Genomic DNA, 18,426 nt, shown 5'->3' with positions numbered 1-18,426 from the left:
CAGAAGTTTTCAAAAGAAACCATGTCTCCATGTATTTTCTCTTCTAAAAATAGGAGAAAATATTAGATCAGCCTACAGAGGTCTGTCCACACGAATACTGCAATATTGGCTTTCTTCTTTATTAAATACTTTATCAAAGTGGTATGGAATACATAATAGTAGCTAAAGTAACACCAGGTTTTACTATGTGCCAGGTACCGTTCTGAGCTTTCACATAAATTAATTCATTTAATAATCACAAAAACCCTATATGCTGTTGGGACTGATTTTATCATAATTTTACAGGTGAGCAAGCTGAGGCACAGAACAGTTAAGTGACTTGCCCAAGAATGCACAGTTTCTAAGTGGTGGCTTGGGATTTAAAATTAGACAGTCTGGCTCTAGACCCTGAGCTACTGACCTACACTGTTTTGGGCTGCTTGCCTAATAGGTGCCCAGGAGCCAGAAAGGGAGGGACAGAGGAAAGTTTGTAAAAAAAAAGCAATATATGTTTACCCATCCCCACACACTTCCACCGGCAACCTTTCTTTATAACAGTTTGTGATTCAGCCAGTGGTCACCTACATACTCACTTTCATGTTGTACAGTGAATTCTTGGTATGTAACTTCAGACATCACCTGTGGACTCCCTGCTTTGGCAGATGAGACACAGCTCAGGGCTTCTTAAACTTTGCTGTGCATTTGAATCACCTCAGTAAAATTCAGATTCTGGTTCAGGAGGCCTGCGCAGGGGGCTGAGAGGCTGCATCTCTCACAAGCTCTCGGGTGGTGCTGATACCGCTGGTCCCAGAGTGCCCTGGGAGCTGCCCCCAAACCTCCCTCCTCCCACCCCGCACTGTGTAACGTGAGGTGTTACTTTTCCTTTCTCCCGTAATCCATTTTCTGTTGGCGATAACCGTTTTCAGAAGAGGTGTGATAATCTTCTGCTCTCTTGGGTCATTTGATCATTGCCCTGGGAAAACATAATGCTGACTCTGGGAACGTTATTTTTACTCCTGCTTCCAGGGGACTGCTGGGAGCGAGGCCATGGCCACAGAAGAGATGTCTAATCTGGTGAACTATATTCAGCCAGTCAAGTTCGAGTCATTCGAAATTTCAAAAAGTAAGTTTTCCCTGGAGAAAAACCCCTAATGTAGCATATGATGAGTATATTTTAAACACAAGGTTATTAGACCAAAAAATGCGACCCTTACTAGAACTATTCTATGAAGTCTTGAGTATATGTATGAATTTACTATCTGTTTTTTATATATCTAAATAAATATATATAACTGTATGTAAGTATATTATATATATATATATATATATATATAAAAATAACCATACGAGAAAGTATTCCATGATATGTTTTCCCAAAATTCTTAATAGAGCTACAGGCCATACGTGGTTATCTAAAAGATATTAGACCAGAGTACAGCTAACTGAGTATTTTACATTATTTTTCGTTTGTGACCACATGGGCATTCCATCAATTATATAAATGACAGTGTTGAAATAAACTATTTAACCATCCCCTCGAAAGGAAGCAATCAGAGACTTGATCAGTCTCAATATTGAATAGAAATAAAACCAAATCAACCAGTTCATCCACATTCCATTTGTTCAGCCTATGTTTTATATATTTAGGAGAATATATCATTAACTTCACATTACTTGGTGTTTTCCGCTCATCCAACTACCCATCCTTACTGGATGCAAATTATATATGTACATTATCTCTCCTCATCCTAGAGAAAGGAGCCCTTTTATCAAATTGCCCTTTGTGTTTGCATGAACTGTAAAATACTATTAGGTTAAGAGACTCCTTGGGACAGTTTAGCTACTTTTATAAGCATATGCTCTTAAAAGCTGATTTTTTTCTTAAACACAGCAGCCTCTTATAAAGGAGAGTTTTATAGATATACCAAACTCTAAGCCTCTACATTAACACACTTATGTATAATGATATAATTTTGCCCAAAGAGTCTTAACTTAATAACATATGGTATCTAGATCTCTACAACAAAGAATTTAACTTCCAATAAGATTTATACATAAAGATTTCAACAGTTTGTTTGATGTTGTAATTACTGGTACTTCTTACTACAAGCTGTTCAATGTGAAACATACTATAAAGTAGCTATTTTTATATTACTATAACTTCCTTTGGCTGTAAAACGAGTTTTCCTAATTCATGAGTCAAAAGCTCCCAGACAAGTAGCTAAACTGAGAAGGGGCTGATACATTTAGGTCCTTAAGAACCTGGTGACAACATCACCAGCCAAAGATTTACAAACAAGTACTTTTCTCCCTGTGTTTTATATCATTTTCTTACTTTTTTCAAAAGAACACTGCACATATTTCACAAAGAACCTATTAAATTGACTTAATTTTAATTAGCAGTCACGCTTAAGATAGTCATATGAAAGTAGAATTTTGATGGACCAAAATAAGAGAAGTAAAGGTTTCCTTTAGAGTCAATTAAATTGGGGAAGGTGACGAGGTGGATAAAGGAGAAATCTGGGAATGACTAGGAAGAAGAATGAGGCTTTAGTTATGGAAAGTGGGCATCAAAGAGGAAAGATGCCTCAAGGTAACGCAGTTTAAATCACCAAGCTCCAGATAACACATCTTAGTCTGTATGCAACAGTGTGATTTCTTTCTAGTTGGGAAGAGGACAGAGAAGCTGTTTGACTCTTAGTCTCTCTAAACTAAGATAACTTTGTTTGGTTTCTCTCACTCTAATTGGAAGCTTAGCTTTCACTTTCAAGATGTTTCTCTGTGGCCAAGAATATTGAGCCCTCTAGTACATTCACCTCTACAGCCTCTGTCATCTAATCTGAAAATGAGGCCATCAGACTGAAAAATGTCCAAGGATCCTTCTGCTTTAAAATAACAAAATTCTTATGTCAAATTAGTTGTTTCTAAAGGGTCTCTACAAACGTGAGGCAATGACAGTGTGGGTATAAAAGAGAGTCATCATCTAGCAGGAATGTACACACGGTCTGTATTGTTAATTCTCAGTGATGGCTTCCAGAAAGCAATCTGAATGGATTTAGAGCAACAGATTCCCACAGGGCCCCTGCTCTTTCGACAAAACAGCTTTCCTAGCCACACTCTCCAAGTCTAAAATTCATTTTCCCACCCTAACGCCACCAGGTCCCTAACTTGCCCAACACCTGACCCAGGTAGCAAATATTAGAAAAGACAAAACTAAGACTCGACTTTTGTTACAGGTAAATAGTGCACTGAAAACAACATTAAATATAAAAGTTATTTGAGGATTCTTTGCCATCAACTTCACAGAACATTTGCCTACATCTTATATGCTATCATTTATAATATTGAATTTTATTTCTCACTTTTTGTTGTTGTTGTTGTTAACTCAGAAAGAAACAGAAGCTTCGAAATGTCTTCCTTTGTGGAAACCAAAGGACTTGAGCAACTTACAAAGTCTCCAGTGGAATTTGTAGAGTATCCTTGATTTGACGGACGTCTGCTGAATCGACAAGAGTGAAGTCGTGCTATTTGTTTAATTTTTTGTCTTTAATAAAGGAGAAAGGTGCATGAGATGGCTTAAGTCTGTCACCTGGGCAATAAATAGTTTCAGGTTTCATATGTAATGGTGAATGGGATAGTCTGGCATGTGGAAAAGAGAACTGGCCTTGGAGTAGAGGAAGCCCAGATTTCCAGGATACCTTCAGACCATCAACCTCTTTATCCCTTGGTAATTTGCATAATCCTTCTGAGTTTTCTCACCTGTAAAACAGAAATGATGATAACAGCTTTATGGCTTGCTGTTGGGTTATGGACAACATATGTAAAATGTGTGTGTATGCTTTATGCATATGTAAAATATGATAGGTATAAAGTGTATATATTATATGTATATAATATAGACACGTTTTTGGTGTCTCACATCCTTACATGTAATAGATGTCCAATCGAAAAATAGTTGGATGATGATGATGAGAATATAAATTACTAATAATGGCTTTATTTGATACTCCTGACAACCAAAAATTTTTAACTTTATCCCTGAATCAAAATGAAATGACACAGATCTTTAAAATTTTTTCATAAAACAAATATTAAATGTCCCAAACAGCCCAATTTCATGAAAGTCCTATAATAAAAATGCCACCTTTAAAACTCATCCACAATAGAGGAAACAAGTGTAAACTCCACAAGCAAAGTGACAGTATATCATGATCATTAGTATTCATCAAGTACTAACTATGTGATAGACCTTTTGTTATATGTCTTATTTACTCCTTACAATAGCCGTATAATGTAGGAATTCACATCTTTTATAGATGAGGAAACTGAAGCACAGAAAAGGGAAATAACTTGTCCTGAATCATACAGCTAACAAGTTCCAGAATTTAAGTTTCAAACTCTATTTGGCCTAACTCCCCTGCCGAGCTCAGAACCTGAGCTAACCTCTACCAAACTTGGTAATAGAAATAGTTGTGTTTTAAAGACATAGCATCCTTCAATAACTAAAAGGTTCTCAGGATGGAAAACTGATGACGGTAGGAACCAAAATATGAGACAAGGTCAAAACCTTCTGTGCTATATTTACCTTGTTATCAATCATAAAGAGTACCACAGTCTTGGCCAATAGCATTCCCTGAGAAGGTTAAGAAAATGAGCAGAGAGCATTTCAAAAATAGCCGTACAGTTCATGATATCTGCTTCTGCCAAGCACAATATCAACCTGTCACGTGACTTGCTATGCTTGGACTTCCTCATGTGTCCTTAATTGCTAAACCAGTCCTTCATAATCTCCACAAAATCACATTGACTCAACCATCTTTGCATCTCATTAGTTTTTACCCACAGGGCTCTGCAAAGGTGATGCTACATTTCTATTATAAAAGCACATTTATTCTGTTTGTTCAGAAAGCTTTTTACCTATTTCACCCACCAGCCCAGTGAGATCATCAATCTTTAATTTATTTCCCCAATGGAGAAAGATGGAAGGCAACTTCTCAACTAATATTATTGGCTAATTCTTTTTATAATTGTATTCACTACTTAACGTGATGGTCCAGATATAACAAAATGCAGCTTAGCAGGATATATCCAAAAGGAACACGTGTGGATTCATCCAACTACATGCCCCAGCTCTTCTGGAATGCAGGCTGCCAAATGGTTGCACTTAATTTCCAAACAGTGGGTAAGTAGCACAATTAATGTTCATTTCCTTTCTATTATAAAGGCACATTTCCTCGTGGCTTTATAACCATTCCCAAGGAGAAAAAAACTGCCAGACTTGACTGAAAAAACAAAAGCACATTTTCATAAAGGAAATATCATTGCAAAAAAAAGTGAATTTTGAAAATTGAGAAATTGTCTTCAATGGTTTATAAACAAGTCTTTATTTCTACTTGTTTTGCATTATTTTCAAACAAAAACTTTTATACTTTTTAAAGTAATATGTATTTATTATAGAAAATGTAAAAAAAAAACTATAAAGAAAAGAATAAAACTGCGAGGAATGTTACCACTCAGAAATTCAACATTGTTAACTTTTGGCATTGTAATCTGTAAGTTTTTTGGATATGCATATACATGCTTTTTCACTTAATAACTTGTTTAAATATATATATATATATCTTTATATATATTTAAATGTGATACAGAAACATGAATTTTAATAGCTGTATATTAAGCACATCTCACAATTCACTAAAACCCATTTCCTATCACTGAACATTAGGGTATTTTTTTCCTACTATAAATAGTGCCCTGAGAACAGCCTTGAATATAAATTGTCAAGTCTATCTCCTAATGTTCTTTTGGAACAGTTCCTGAAATAGAATTAAAAGAAGTGAAAGTTTTAAGAGCCTTTGTGCACAATGCCAAATTGTTCATCAAAAATGTTGCACTAGATTTCTCCTCCATCAGCAATGTATAAGTTGTTCCCTCTCACTTGAGATCTTCGTTAAGTATTATAATTAAATAATAATAATAATAATAATTCAGAAAAATATCTCTTTGTTCTTTTTTATTTCATTCCTTTGATTATTGTTGAGGTTGAACATTTTAAGTATGTGTTTTGATTTTTACATTTCTGCTTTTATGAATTGACTATTCAGGACTCTTGTCAATTTTTCTATTCATTTATAACAGTACTTTTTATATAAAGGTCATGTTGTCTTATTTTGTGAAACAGATGAGATCAGGTTGATTAATGTTTTGTTTTATGGAATCTTGGTTTACTCTTATGATTACAGGCTCCACACCCAATGATCCATCCATATTTACTCCTATTTCTTTCATAGTTTCTTTTTTATCTGTAATTTAACCCTTTCATCCATGCAAATTTAATTTTCATGTATAATCTCAGTAAGAGATCAAACTGAAATTACAATTTATTAGATGTAGCCTTTTTATTTTTTAAAAATTTATTTATTTATTAATTTATTTATTTTTGGCTGCGTTGGGTCTTCATTGCTGCCTGCGGGCTTTCTCTAATTGTGGAGAGTGGGGGCTACTCTTCGTTGCAGTGCATGGGCTTCTCATTGCAGTGGCTTCTCTTGTTGCAGAGCACGGGCCCTAGGAGCATGGGCTTCAGTAGTTGTGGCTCGTGGGCTTTAGAGTACAGGCTCAGTAGTTGTGGTGCATGGGCTTAGTTGCTCTGTGGCATGTGGGATCTTTCCGGACCAGGCCTCCAACCCGTGTCCCCTGCATTGGCAGGTGGATTCTTAACCACTGCGCCACTAGGGAAGCCCCTAGATGTAGCCATTTTAGTTGTTAATTTGGGTATATTTTTTCAATGTATAGTCTTCTCCATTAATAAATTTTTCACCTTCCTGGAGCCAATAACTTATTGTTATTATTATAATGTTTAATAATATGGTTTAATACGTGGAAGTGGAAATTCTTCATGGCTATTAACGTTCAATTCTTCTTTCCTTGACAGTGGGATTCTTTTTCCAAGTGAATTTAGTTTAATTGTTATTTTCTCCCCCACTGAAAAGAAAATGAGATTTTTATTAAAATCGCATTAAATTTATATTAGTTTAATTGTTATGTTCCCCTCTCCCCCACTGGAAAGAAATGAGATTTTGATTAAAATCCCATTAAATTTATAAATTCATCTGAAGAAAACTGACAACTTCTAATTTTTAGGGTTGTTTGTAATCACAGAAATTTATTATATCAAGTTTCTCAACAAAATCACTCATCTTCATTAGAGGTATAGTTTCTTTAGATTAAATCCTTTTTTTAACATTACATTTTTCACAGATTGTTTCTGGACATTGATATTTGTATATTTATTTTATAAATAAGTGTATTTTATAAATGATCATCTTCCTAAACTCATAATAGCCTATTTTGCCAGTAGATTTTATTGTTTTTTTCCTATACACAATTATAATAATTTAATCACATCTACTTTTTCCCCCTTCTTAGTACCTTGGACTGACCATTGTAAAATAATATTAAATAATAGTATTAAGAGTGGGCACTTCCTTTTCATCTTAACACTAACGGGAATTTCACATTGTGATACCAATGAGTAGATGCTGGCTGTGACTTTGAGACAGATAGCCTTTTACACACTAGAGGAATCTACACTTGCCTTAAGTGACAACAGTGTTTTAGGAATTTATATTGAATATTATTAAATGTCTCTTTGACATCTATTGGGATGATCGTATGTTCATTTCTTCTTTTGTGAGAAATGTGATAAATTATATTAATGTATCTCCTAATATGTAAGTATCCTTTTGTTCCCAGGATAAATTCTACTTGCTTGTGTATTATATTTAAGAACATATGTTTTGCTAATTAATTTTTTAGACTTTTGAAGTTAATTTTTTTTTTAAGTATAAGTCCATCATTTTCTTTTTTTGGTACTCTGTCCAATTTTGGTATCATAGTCATAATACTTTAAAAAATGAGAGATAAAATTTCACTTATTTTCCCTGCTCTAAAAATGGTTTGTTACATGGAACCTTGGAATGATTCTACCATCTCTTCTTTACTGTCCACCTAAATAGACTCAGATAATATGGAGGAAATTGACAGTTTCCCAGATTCCTTATGACTTTATTTTTGTTTGTTAAGCTCTAGCAATTGCAACAAATGTAGACATTTATTTCATACATTGACTGAGTCTTAGCAAAACTTTGACCAGGAATCTTTGTCCATTAGAAACTAGTCAGTGTGTGATTAGATACTGGTAGTAAATAATCAAAGAAATGAAAAATTTTAAAAGAAAATCTTTTTTCTTTCTTATAATTGAAAAAAGAATTTCACCACTTCACCACTGTTGGTGAAGTATGAAGAAGTTCATCCTCAAAAACATGGATTGGAGGTTTAAAGTGATTTAAACTTTCTGAAGGGCATCTTAGCGAGAATTATCAAAAAGCTTTTCCAATATGCATATTTTCTGACCTAGAAATTTCACTCCTAAGAACATCGTTAATGATGGCTTCAAAGATTTCATCACAATGATGTTCATCAAAACATTATACGTAATGACAAAAACTTGGAAGAGAGGGGGCTGTTATAAACCGTGTATTCGGACATATCTATTCAAAAGAAGTTTATACAGTTGTTAAAATTAAAGCAGATAAATATTTAATGAAATGGACATACTGCATTTTCAAAATATATCTGAATTAGAAAAACAGGATATATACCAACCTGTTGGTAGTGGTTTACCTCTGGATTTGGAGATGACCGCTCAATTTCTTTTTCTTGTCTGTATTTCCTGTTTCTATAATGATTAAATCTTTATTTTTAAAGGAGGAACAAAAGTGGACTGTAATACAATCTTGCTTTCTTGCTCCAAGTATAAATACAATCACAATAAAGGTTGTGTTTTTGATATGCAGACCTGGCTATGCAAATAAACATGGGGATGTATGAATACAATGGGAAAAGTGGCTACAGACTGAAGCCAGAGTTCATGAGGAGACCTGACAAGCACTTTGATCCATTCACCGAAGGCATTGTGGATGGGATCGTGGCCAACACTTTATCTGTTAAGGTATGTGCTACCCTATCACACAATTGTACCCAGCAAAAGTCTTCAACATCACCTATTTTGCGTAAAGTAGTTTAGTCATGAAGAATTTAATTCCCAGCAAAGTCTTCACTTCTTTCTTACATTTTTTTCTTCAAGGACTAAATCTGAATTAGCAGTTTTCAAAAGCTACATGCATGAAGTAAACGGACTAAGCCCCACTTTTAATAGGGTAAAAATCAGACCCAAAATTAATAAAACAAGTTGGTGAGATTCACCATGGCTTGTCCTTTCTTTTGGTGTAAAGATCCCATGGTGAAATTTACCATGAAAATTACTGACTTATACTGAAGAAATCTTCTGGTCTTCCCCCCACCCCCCCACCCATTAGTCCTAGGAAAATAGCCAAACTGAGCAAAATTAGAGAAAAACGTATTCTCTCAATAAATTGTTAAATATTGAATAAAAGCTCTCAAGTTACCATAGCATGGCTTTTGAAAATCTATCAGAATATTCAGGGATTTATAACACGTACTAATGATATTAAATACAAGAATCATGTCATTAAGCATACATCTGACCCTCAAAAAATTAATTCCAAATGATTTCTGCAGTCTTTGAAATTGATGTTACAGGAGATACAATTTTTTTTTAGTTGTGAGAAAACATTTTTAATACTATGAATGGGAAATCATTTTTATAAAGAGCTTTTTACATGAATCCTATAAGCCTGTGGTTGTTGTATTTAAGTTGCATTTACATTTTAAATTTTCATTTCTTTTCTGTTTAACTGGATAAGTGCAGAACTAAGAAACATTTTTTAATCAGGCATAAATTCATTTTTCCAATTGACCCTAAACTAAAGACATATAAAAAGCTGTGCAAAAAAAAAAAAAAATGCTCTGTCACAATTTCACTAATTTATATCTACCCTAATCTTGTTGAGCCCATTTTACTTTAAAATTTATGTTATTTACACCAACGATTAAAAATAAAATTGCAATGAAGTGTCTCACAGTGATATCATTTGAAATTATTTCACACTGTATATCTGCAGAGTGAACTTGGCAGAATCAGAGCTTCAAGATTATATTTAGTTTAGGAAATTGTTTTCAGCAGAGGATGTTTAATTCCTGTCAAGTTTAAGATAAACTCTTAAGTATCACACACTGATAAAATGTTATTTTTAGAATCCTTGTCAATTGTAGTTACAGTTGGGTCCACTTAAAAATATTTTGACAAAATAATAATCTTTCGTCCTCGTTTGTCAGCTCATCTTGTTTTATATGTTTACTTGCATATTTATTTTTTCTTGAAAATTCCACTATGAAAATGTAAGCAATTATAAACAATGACATAGAGACAGGATTATAAACAATGACATAGAGAAGTTGAGGGGAAACAGTTGAGTCCCAGGCAGGTGTACACTGCTGCTTGAGTCCAGAATGGAGACAGTGTTCTGGAGATGTCAGTGTCCTCTGAATGGACAGGCCATGATGCATCAGAGACATGCAGCTGAGTCCTGCCTTCAACATTACATCTGGAGCCAGGATGTGGCTCACTTCTGCCTAGTACTACCTTTGTTTTGAACCCCTGACATAGACTTTATCGTGCCAAAATGGACTTGTGAGCTCCAGTGGTGTTCCATCATCCTATTTTACTGAGGAGAACATTGAAGCTCAGTGTCATTAATTTAGTTAAGGACTCTGCTTTAATCAAACTCTTAAGTACACAACATCTTTGATGCATCTGAATTCCCAATGTGACTCATCACTTAACTTGGAAGTTTCAAACATGTTGTAAAATGTCAGCTAAGTTGTTCTTAAGAAGAACCTGAAATTAAACAAAGAGATTGTTGCCTGCAGGTCTCATGCACCCAGGCAAAGAGAACATTCAGGAGAAATGAGTTGTCCCAGGGTAAATTCAGACAGCCTTTTCCTCATGGCTTTCTCTCTATCTTGTATGGCATCTCTGGCCACATCAGCATATAGCTGCCTTTGGCCTCACTCAGCCTCTGATGGCCATCCTCAGGCTGCCACTGTGTCTCACTTCTGGCCCAGCCACAATCTTGGTAATTTTGTCCCCTTTCACCAGCCAGAGCTCAGAAAGTGAAGGTTTGTCAACAAGACAACCCAGATCAGATCTCTGGGTCTGCTCCATCAGCACTTGCTTTCTTGCTCCCCTCTCTGTTAAAGCAGAGGACGCCTCAGAGTCTGAAAATTCGGTTAGAAAAAGAAGCATACGTGGAAGACATTTTATGAGCATGTAATTTTAAAATCTCATTTAACTCCACAATATTCATTAATTTTATAGCTAGGCAAAGGATACCCACTACTGTGTGGATGGCTAACCAGATGAGGTTAGGAGTGATGATAAATTGGGCTTAATGGTTTAAGGTCATTATTTGTTTTCAGTATTTTTTTTATCATCATTGTGGCTTTTTATTTAAAGTGTAACAGCTTTGAGAATTGGAATAGCATGATGTTATAACCATTCTTTCAAGTAGAATTTTATGAACAAGAGGAAGTTTTTTAAATGCTAGACTTTCTAGTGTGTTATGTTTTAAATTTGTACTCTTAAATGACCTTTTAATTTCATTTACAATCATGCTAAAATGAGAATTTTTTTCTCTTATAACATTTTTAAGTATTAGAAAAACATTTATATTCAGATAAAGGCTCTACAGATCAATCTTTAACGTTTAATAGATGTATCTCTCAAATGCAAAGGCATAATCTCATCAAACTTTTGATACTTGTTCATTTACTTCCTCCTATAAAACTTTGTCTTATTAATTGACTTCTAACCTCAGCATTTTCAGGATTCCTCTACAAATTCCTTAACCGAAAAAGAAATCATATTTGTACTCTGGTTTCTATTTTAGTTCGATTATGGTTCAACATTCACCATCAGCATTTGTACCTCCCTAAAGTATTCTCTTATATCATTGTTACTCATTTATCAAGAGTTCCTTTTTTATTACTTTCTAGATTATTTCAGGTCAGTTTCTCTCTGATAAGAAAGTTGGGACTTATGTGGAAGTGGATATGTTTGGTTTGCCTGTGGACACAAGGAGGAAGGCATTTAAGACAAAGACATCACAAGGAAATGCTGTAAATCCTGTCTGGGAAGAAGAACCCATTGTGTTCAAAAAGGTTGGTCTAGTGTCCTTAATATGAGATGTTACTGCATCTTCTAGGTGTTTTACACTGGGGAAAAAATAAAATGAGGAATTATCGGTTGCTTCATTTGGGAATTTACACATTAATAATGCAATAGCATTTTCAAAGGTATGTTAAAAACTATTCAAGGTTTCCATGAGTTACTTTTTTGGATTTTTCATAATTGCATTGTAAATCAGTTAATTCTAGGATACCTCATTTGGAAGGCCAGAATAAGATATAAATTTAACTCATAGCCTCTCATAATACAAGTGATAAATGATATGTTTTCACTATAATTCAAATGAAGTAGAGTGGGAAGTAGGGAATAATATGGTAGCGAAGAGAAAGGAAGTCCATATTTCCTTTAAAAAGTATATTAATTAAACTCCCTAGAATCTCCAGCCACTGGTGCTGGTCTTTGTAGCTTGTCTGGAGTCTGTCTGATAGAGTTAAAATCTTTTATATTCAACTGGGCTTTCCCTCTGCCTTCACCAGAAAGCAAATCATTTTCACACATGCTTCACACACAAAGGGAGATGCTAAGTCTAGTAGAAAGTAGAGTGGATACTTACCCTTTGCTTTTTTTTTTTTTCGGTATGTGGGCCTCTCACTGTTGTGGCCTCTTCCACTGTGGAGCACAGGCTCCAGACGCGTAGGCTCAGCGGCCATGGCTCACGGGCCCAGCCGCTCTGCGGCATGTGGGATCTTCCCGGACCGGGGCACGAACCCGTGTCCCCTGCATCAGCAGGCGGACTCTCAACCACTGCGCCACCAGGGAAGCCCACCCTTTGCTTTTATCTGGCCAAAATATCTACAAAGGCAGTCTTTTGTGGAGAGAATATCTATGGTAAAGGTCTCTGTGCTTCAGGGTTTTTTTTTTAATAGGCTAATTGGATTTAATAATACCGTCTGCTTCATAGAGTTATTATAAGTATTCCCTAATACACTGAAAACATTTAGAAAATATCGAACACACTGAAAATAGTCAATAAATGTTAGTTTGTTTATGTTACCAAAGAAATAAATATGTAAGGATACAATTGGCCTCATGTTCTTGACGTGGAATATGTGTACTCCATATGTTTTACATTGGGGGGAAAAAGTGAGCAGTACTTTTGGCTAATTTGGGAATTTACAAATATATAAATCAATCCCATTCTAAAAGTTATCCTTGAAAGCTACTTTTTAATTTTTGCTTTTGCTCCAAATTATAAAAGTAATTTACTTTGAAAATATAATAGTGAATGCTCAAACAGTGATAAAACCACCAACTCTGTCTCTAAACATAAAACTTCTGTCATTTCTACCTTGAGACTGTTCATGTCAAAAGAAAATGGTCTATTTGTTGAACAGATTCCTCATTTGGACAAGGTGAGGAAACATAGATGAAGCCACATCTCTGGTAATCCTTCTCTTTTTGAAAATCTAAATTATAGACCAACAACTTAGCTTTTTATCAATTCGCTCAGTAGAAACTTCTTGGATTTGGAAAAGTGGGGCCAGTTTAAATACTACCTTTCTAATTCTTTCTTGCAGTTGCTCCTTCTTGTAACCACATGTACTGTTAATGTCCTATAGGTAGTTCTTCCTTCTCTGGCCTGTTTGAGGATAGCAGTTTATGAAGAAGGAGGTAAATTTATTGGTCACCGAATCTTGCCAGTACAAGCAATTCGACCAGGTATGGATAGCGTGGTGAGAAACTTTTTATCAAAGTTGTCGAGAAAACCATCACTGCCTTACATGATTGTTAAAGAATGATCTAGGAATCCATTTGTTGCTTTGGTGTTTTGTTACATAAAAAGGACTATAAATTTATGTATTTAAATCTGGCAGTTTTATGTTTTTGTGACATGCTATGATCAGTAGACAAGTCAACTCTTGCCAGTTAATTATGTGTAACAAACTATCGGAAGATTCAAAGGCTTATAACAAGTGTTTTATCTTCATGCTCACAGGTCTGTGGGGTGGCGGGGTTTGGCAAGTCTCAGCCATGTAGCTGTGCTTTAGGCTGTGGGCTGGGCTTAGGTCTTCCCACATCTGCTCATTCAGGGACCCCAGCTGAAGGAGCAGTGGCGCCCACAGACATCTCATGGCAGCCCAGTGGAATGCATAAGGGCACACCTGTTTCTGCAAGTGCATTTTAAGCCTCTGCTTGTACTACATCACTAACATCCCATTGTCCAAAGCAGGCTAAGCCCCAAGTCAAGAAATCATATACAAGGGATAAATTTGGACCAATAATTCAATGTATGACATATGGTTTCAAGTTCTCTCTTGTGGGGATAAACATGGTAAAAGGAAAAAAAATCAGCATCAACATTGTTTTCCTGTCTGATGAGAAAAATAGTACCCTACCACTCAAAACCATATGATTAAAATGAGAAAGAAGTGAGCTGTTTGTCACCCAAAGTCACCTAAAATAAACACACATGTCAAATAGATGTTCCTGTGTTACAAGAAAATATGATGCACGGTATGATGTCACCCTCCAGGCTATCACTACATCTGTCTGAGGAATGAAAGGAACCAGCCTCTGATGCTGCCAGCTCTCTTTGTCTACATAGAGGTGAAGGACTATGTCCCAGATACATATGCAGGTAAACAACCTAACTCAAAAGGATATTTCCATCTGGGGTCATCCATATTTTTGTGACTTAGTGGAAAGCAAAGTGGGCCAAACAAAGGCAGGAGATTCTGGCCTCAGAATTACCTCTATGTTTGTATGAATGTTTAGAGGTAAATTGATCAAGCCTTTGTGAATAAATTGTAGTTTAATTTAAGTCCCCATAAAGTATTGACCATTTTTATCCATTGGGTAATACGATTCTCATGGACCCAGTACTTTCTAACCAATGCTACCTGATACTGTACAGTCTATCTAGGCCTGTGCAATGAATTTGCCTTCAGCCAGTTTTAGAACCCTGATCCTTTCCATGGGTGAAATCCTAAATTAGAGGAATTAATTTATGATGATGTCAACCAGGAATCATAAATTTAAATGCTTATACTGTCAAGTGGCCTGAGTGCAAGGTACTGGGGAGTGGTGGAGACTCTGGTAGCCTTAGAGCACATGCCCCATCCAAAGATGGCAGCTATAACTCACTCCAGCTAGACAGTATCATGTGCAAATGAGACCCATATTGCCAAGTCATTGAGTTTTTCAACAGTTTGGAAAGCAGTCTTTTTATGTGAAATATCTCCATTATGAAACACCGTTTGGCCCAAATAAGACAGGTGTGTGGGCCATTGCTGGAATGGATGAAACACTCAAAAATAAACTATAAAATTTGGAGTATTGAGGCATCCTGAGTTGGAGCTTGTCCAGTTTAGCTCTCAGAGATGACCTCCTTTGAGTTCTCTCTTCCTGAGGGTTCAGCAAAGGGTCCTCACTCTTGTCCATTTCCAAAATGTTGGATGGATAAGTAGATAGTCATATGGGTAGATGGAAGGATGGAAGATGGATGGTGAATCAGTAAATGGATAGGTAAGTAAATAGATAATGAACAAATGCATGGATGGATGGGTGATTGAATGGATGGATGGATTGATGGATGGTGGATAATCAATATCTCCAGGACCTTTGGATCTAAAATGTCTCTTCCCTATTTAGATGTGATTGAAGCTTTGTCAAATCCAATCCGATATGTGAATCTGATGGAGCAGAGAGCTAAACAACTGGCAGCTTTGACGCTGGAAGATGAAGAAGAAGTAAAGAAAGAGGTGAGAGGGTGTTCTAGTTTTGGGCACAGCGTGAAGCATGATTGCCACATCTCGTTGCTGGCTTTGCCTACATAACATCACCCCTCAGGAGAAGAAAAGAACACATTGGAAAACCACTTTGATGGAGTTCAGCCTCATCTCCCAAAACATCTATATGATACCCTGAATTTTTCGTATTTCATTCTCTTTTGGCATTCTGTGGCCACCACCAGCATCTTATTTTGTGATCACATTAAACAGTACACATCTTGCTGTTTCAGGGGAAAGTTTCTAGATAATTTCATGTTGATTAAAGGTGAATAAGGCACTTAAAAAAGAAGATGATCATCAAGTTATTTGGTGTTTTCTTTTGTCTTTAATTTAAAGTACAGGGTTTTCAAAGTGTTTTTGTGATTTCTTACAATACATAAGTTACTTAACACAGTGCCTGGTGTGTAGTGTGAGCCATAAAGTCATTACTATTATTACTGTATATATATGTATTATAATACATATTCCCAAAATAATTGGTGTATTATTCTAAATTAGATGTCACTATGCAAAGAATAATTAAGGAAGGTTCTAGAAATAATAGAAGTAAGTTTAAAAATATGGAGCCTCTGTGTAGACTGAAATAGAATTTAATGATTATTGGAGATGACAGCAATATTACAAATAATGATAGAAACTAGCTATTTTCATATTTCATTTGAATGTTCAGAGGTTAAATTCAGGGAAACATGAGAAAAATGGAGAGTTATCAGTATAGAAAAGAAAAACTTGAAAATTGTTTGGGTAACTATAACTAATAGCAAGTCCGTTAAAGTTGACGTTATTTATTAAATCATCTTTTTCTTATTCCAAACGAATAAAGAAACCTAGGCTTATCATAGAAAATTTTTAAAATGAAAATGAGAAAAGAAAATCCCAAATAATTCACCTATAATCCAAACACCCAAGCCACCCAGAGATAACACGGTAAATATGGGGTATATATGTAGCTCATCTTTTTATGCACAATTAATACTTTTTCATAAAATGAGATAATATTCACAATCTGTGTTTTAACCTTTTATTTTCACTTAATGCAAACATTCTGCATGCCTTAAATATTCTTCTACATGACTTTTAATAACTTCATAATGTTCTATCGTACATATGTACATAATTTATTTTTCCAATCTCCTATTGTTGGATATCTTGAATGCTTCACTATTTTAAACAGATCTTCAGTGAACATCACATAAATATGTTTTTGAGCACATTTATGATTATTTCCTTGTTTTTTGTATAGAATTTTAGAAATTTTTGATCTAAGATGTTGAGTTAATTGAACATGAGAGAAAATGAAATGTAAAAAAGAAAAATATTTAACATCAGTAAAATTTTCTGGGCTCTTATTTATACTGCAGGCATCATATCCTATAGAACCAGTAAATACATATCATCCTCTCTGATGAAATTTAAAGTTAGACTGGAAAGTTTTATAAATAATGCTTTCTGTTGTATGCAGTATTATAGGGAAATTTTACACTGCTGGAAAATTATGTCTAATGGTAGACATGAATTTACTTCCAAATTAGGAGTTTGGGATTAACAGATACACACTATTATATACAAAATAGATAATCAACAAGGACCTACTGTATAGCCCAGAGAATTCAATATCTTTTAACAACCTATAGTGGAAAAGAATCTGAAAAAGAATATATATATACATATACATGTATATGTATAACTGAATCACTTTGCTGTACACCTGGAACTAACACAACATTGTAAATCAACTATACTTCAATTTTTTTTTTTAAAAGCTATTTGGGGAGAATGTAATACTAATGGTTATAAAAATACAGAAGTAGAATTTTAGGTCAACATTTTTTTGTTTCTCCTCTAAAAATGATGGTCATAAGGATTTTCAGTAATGCTGATTAAACTCAAAGAATATTTGAACATTTGCAATTTTAGAAATAATTTTAGAGGCACTGAATCACATAGATTCCATATGGCAATAGAGAAAATACAATTTTTTCCTTTGAAATGTCTAAACCCTTAACTGACCTCATTTTTAAAGCTTGAGAAAAAAGTCATTTGCCCTACCATGTAATGCTGGGAGAGGAAAGTCATTTCACACCTTTGAACACCAGTATGCCCTTTATCTTGTCTTGTAATAATGTAAGTTTGTTTGAATGAGGCCACTGAAAATAAGTAACTGGTTTTCTCAAAAGAAAATTCTATCTAGGACATGGCAGGCACTGGAGACACTATTTTAGCAGCAAAGACTTTTTTAGTATAATCCTTTTAACTTGGTAGTTATAAAGGTCATTTCTATTTGAAAATGAAAGACTTTGTTGGACTACAAAATATTCCCAGAATTGAAACAGTCTACTAAATTATCTTCATAGAGTACTTTGCAAACCAAATAAGTAGGAAAGTTGAAAATTCCCCCATGCTTTGAACAGCAGACATTTGTTTCAGATCATGTGAAATAGATAGATAGATAGGTAGATAGAATTACAAATATATATATAATTCCAGTATATAATTGGAAGTTAAGGGATAACAGAGATTTGAGTTGCTGGATTTATTTGTTCTCTT

The 18,426-nt window shown here is 34.8% G+C and overlaps 1 protein-coding gene across 2 annotated transcripts in view; it reads left to right on the top strand.

Moving 5' to 3' along the window:
- The window catches only part of PLCB1 (phospholipase C beta 1), a 682,255-nt gene that overhangs the window by 550,175 nt on the left and 113,654 nt on the right, over window positions 1-18,426 (top strand). For both annotated transcript variants that reach the window (XM_082670207.1, XM_082670208.1), the window contains exons 16-23: window positions 1,006-1,102; window positions 3,369-3,453; window positions 5,037-5,161; window positions 8,835-8,989; window positions 11,956-12,120; window positions 13,708-13,807; window positions 14,622-14,726; window positions 15,740-15,849. In XM_082670207.1, the coding sequence (XP_082526333.1) occupies window positions 1,006-1,102; window positions 3,369-3,453; window positions 5,037-5,161; window positions 8,835-8,989; window positions 11,956-12,120; window positions 13,708-13,807; window positions 14,622-14,726; window positions 15,740-15,849 (942 nt within the window). The remainder of the gene's footprint in view (window positions 1-1,005; window positions 1,103-3,368; window positions 3,454-5,036; window positions 5,162-8,834; window positions 8,990-11,955; window positions 12,121-13,707; window positions 13,808-14,621; window positions 14,727-15,739; window positions 15,850-18,426) is intronic.

This window comes from Grampus griseus (assembly GCF_964374135.1).
Source record: "Grampus griseus genome assembly, chromosome: 14".
Classification (NCBI taxonomy): domain Eukaryota; kingdom Metazoa; phylum Chordata; class Mammalia; order Artiodactyla; family Delphinidae; genus Grampus; species Grampus griseus.
The sequence above is the reverse complement of the archived record's forward strand: the minus strand, read 5'-3'. Positions and strand labels throughout refer to the sequence as shown.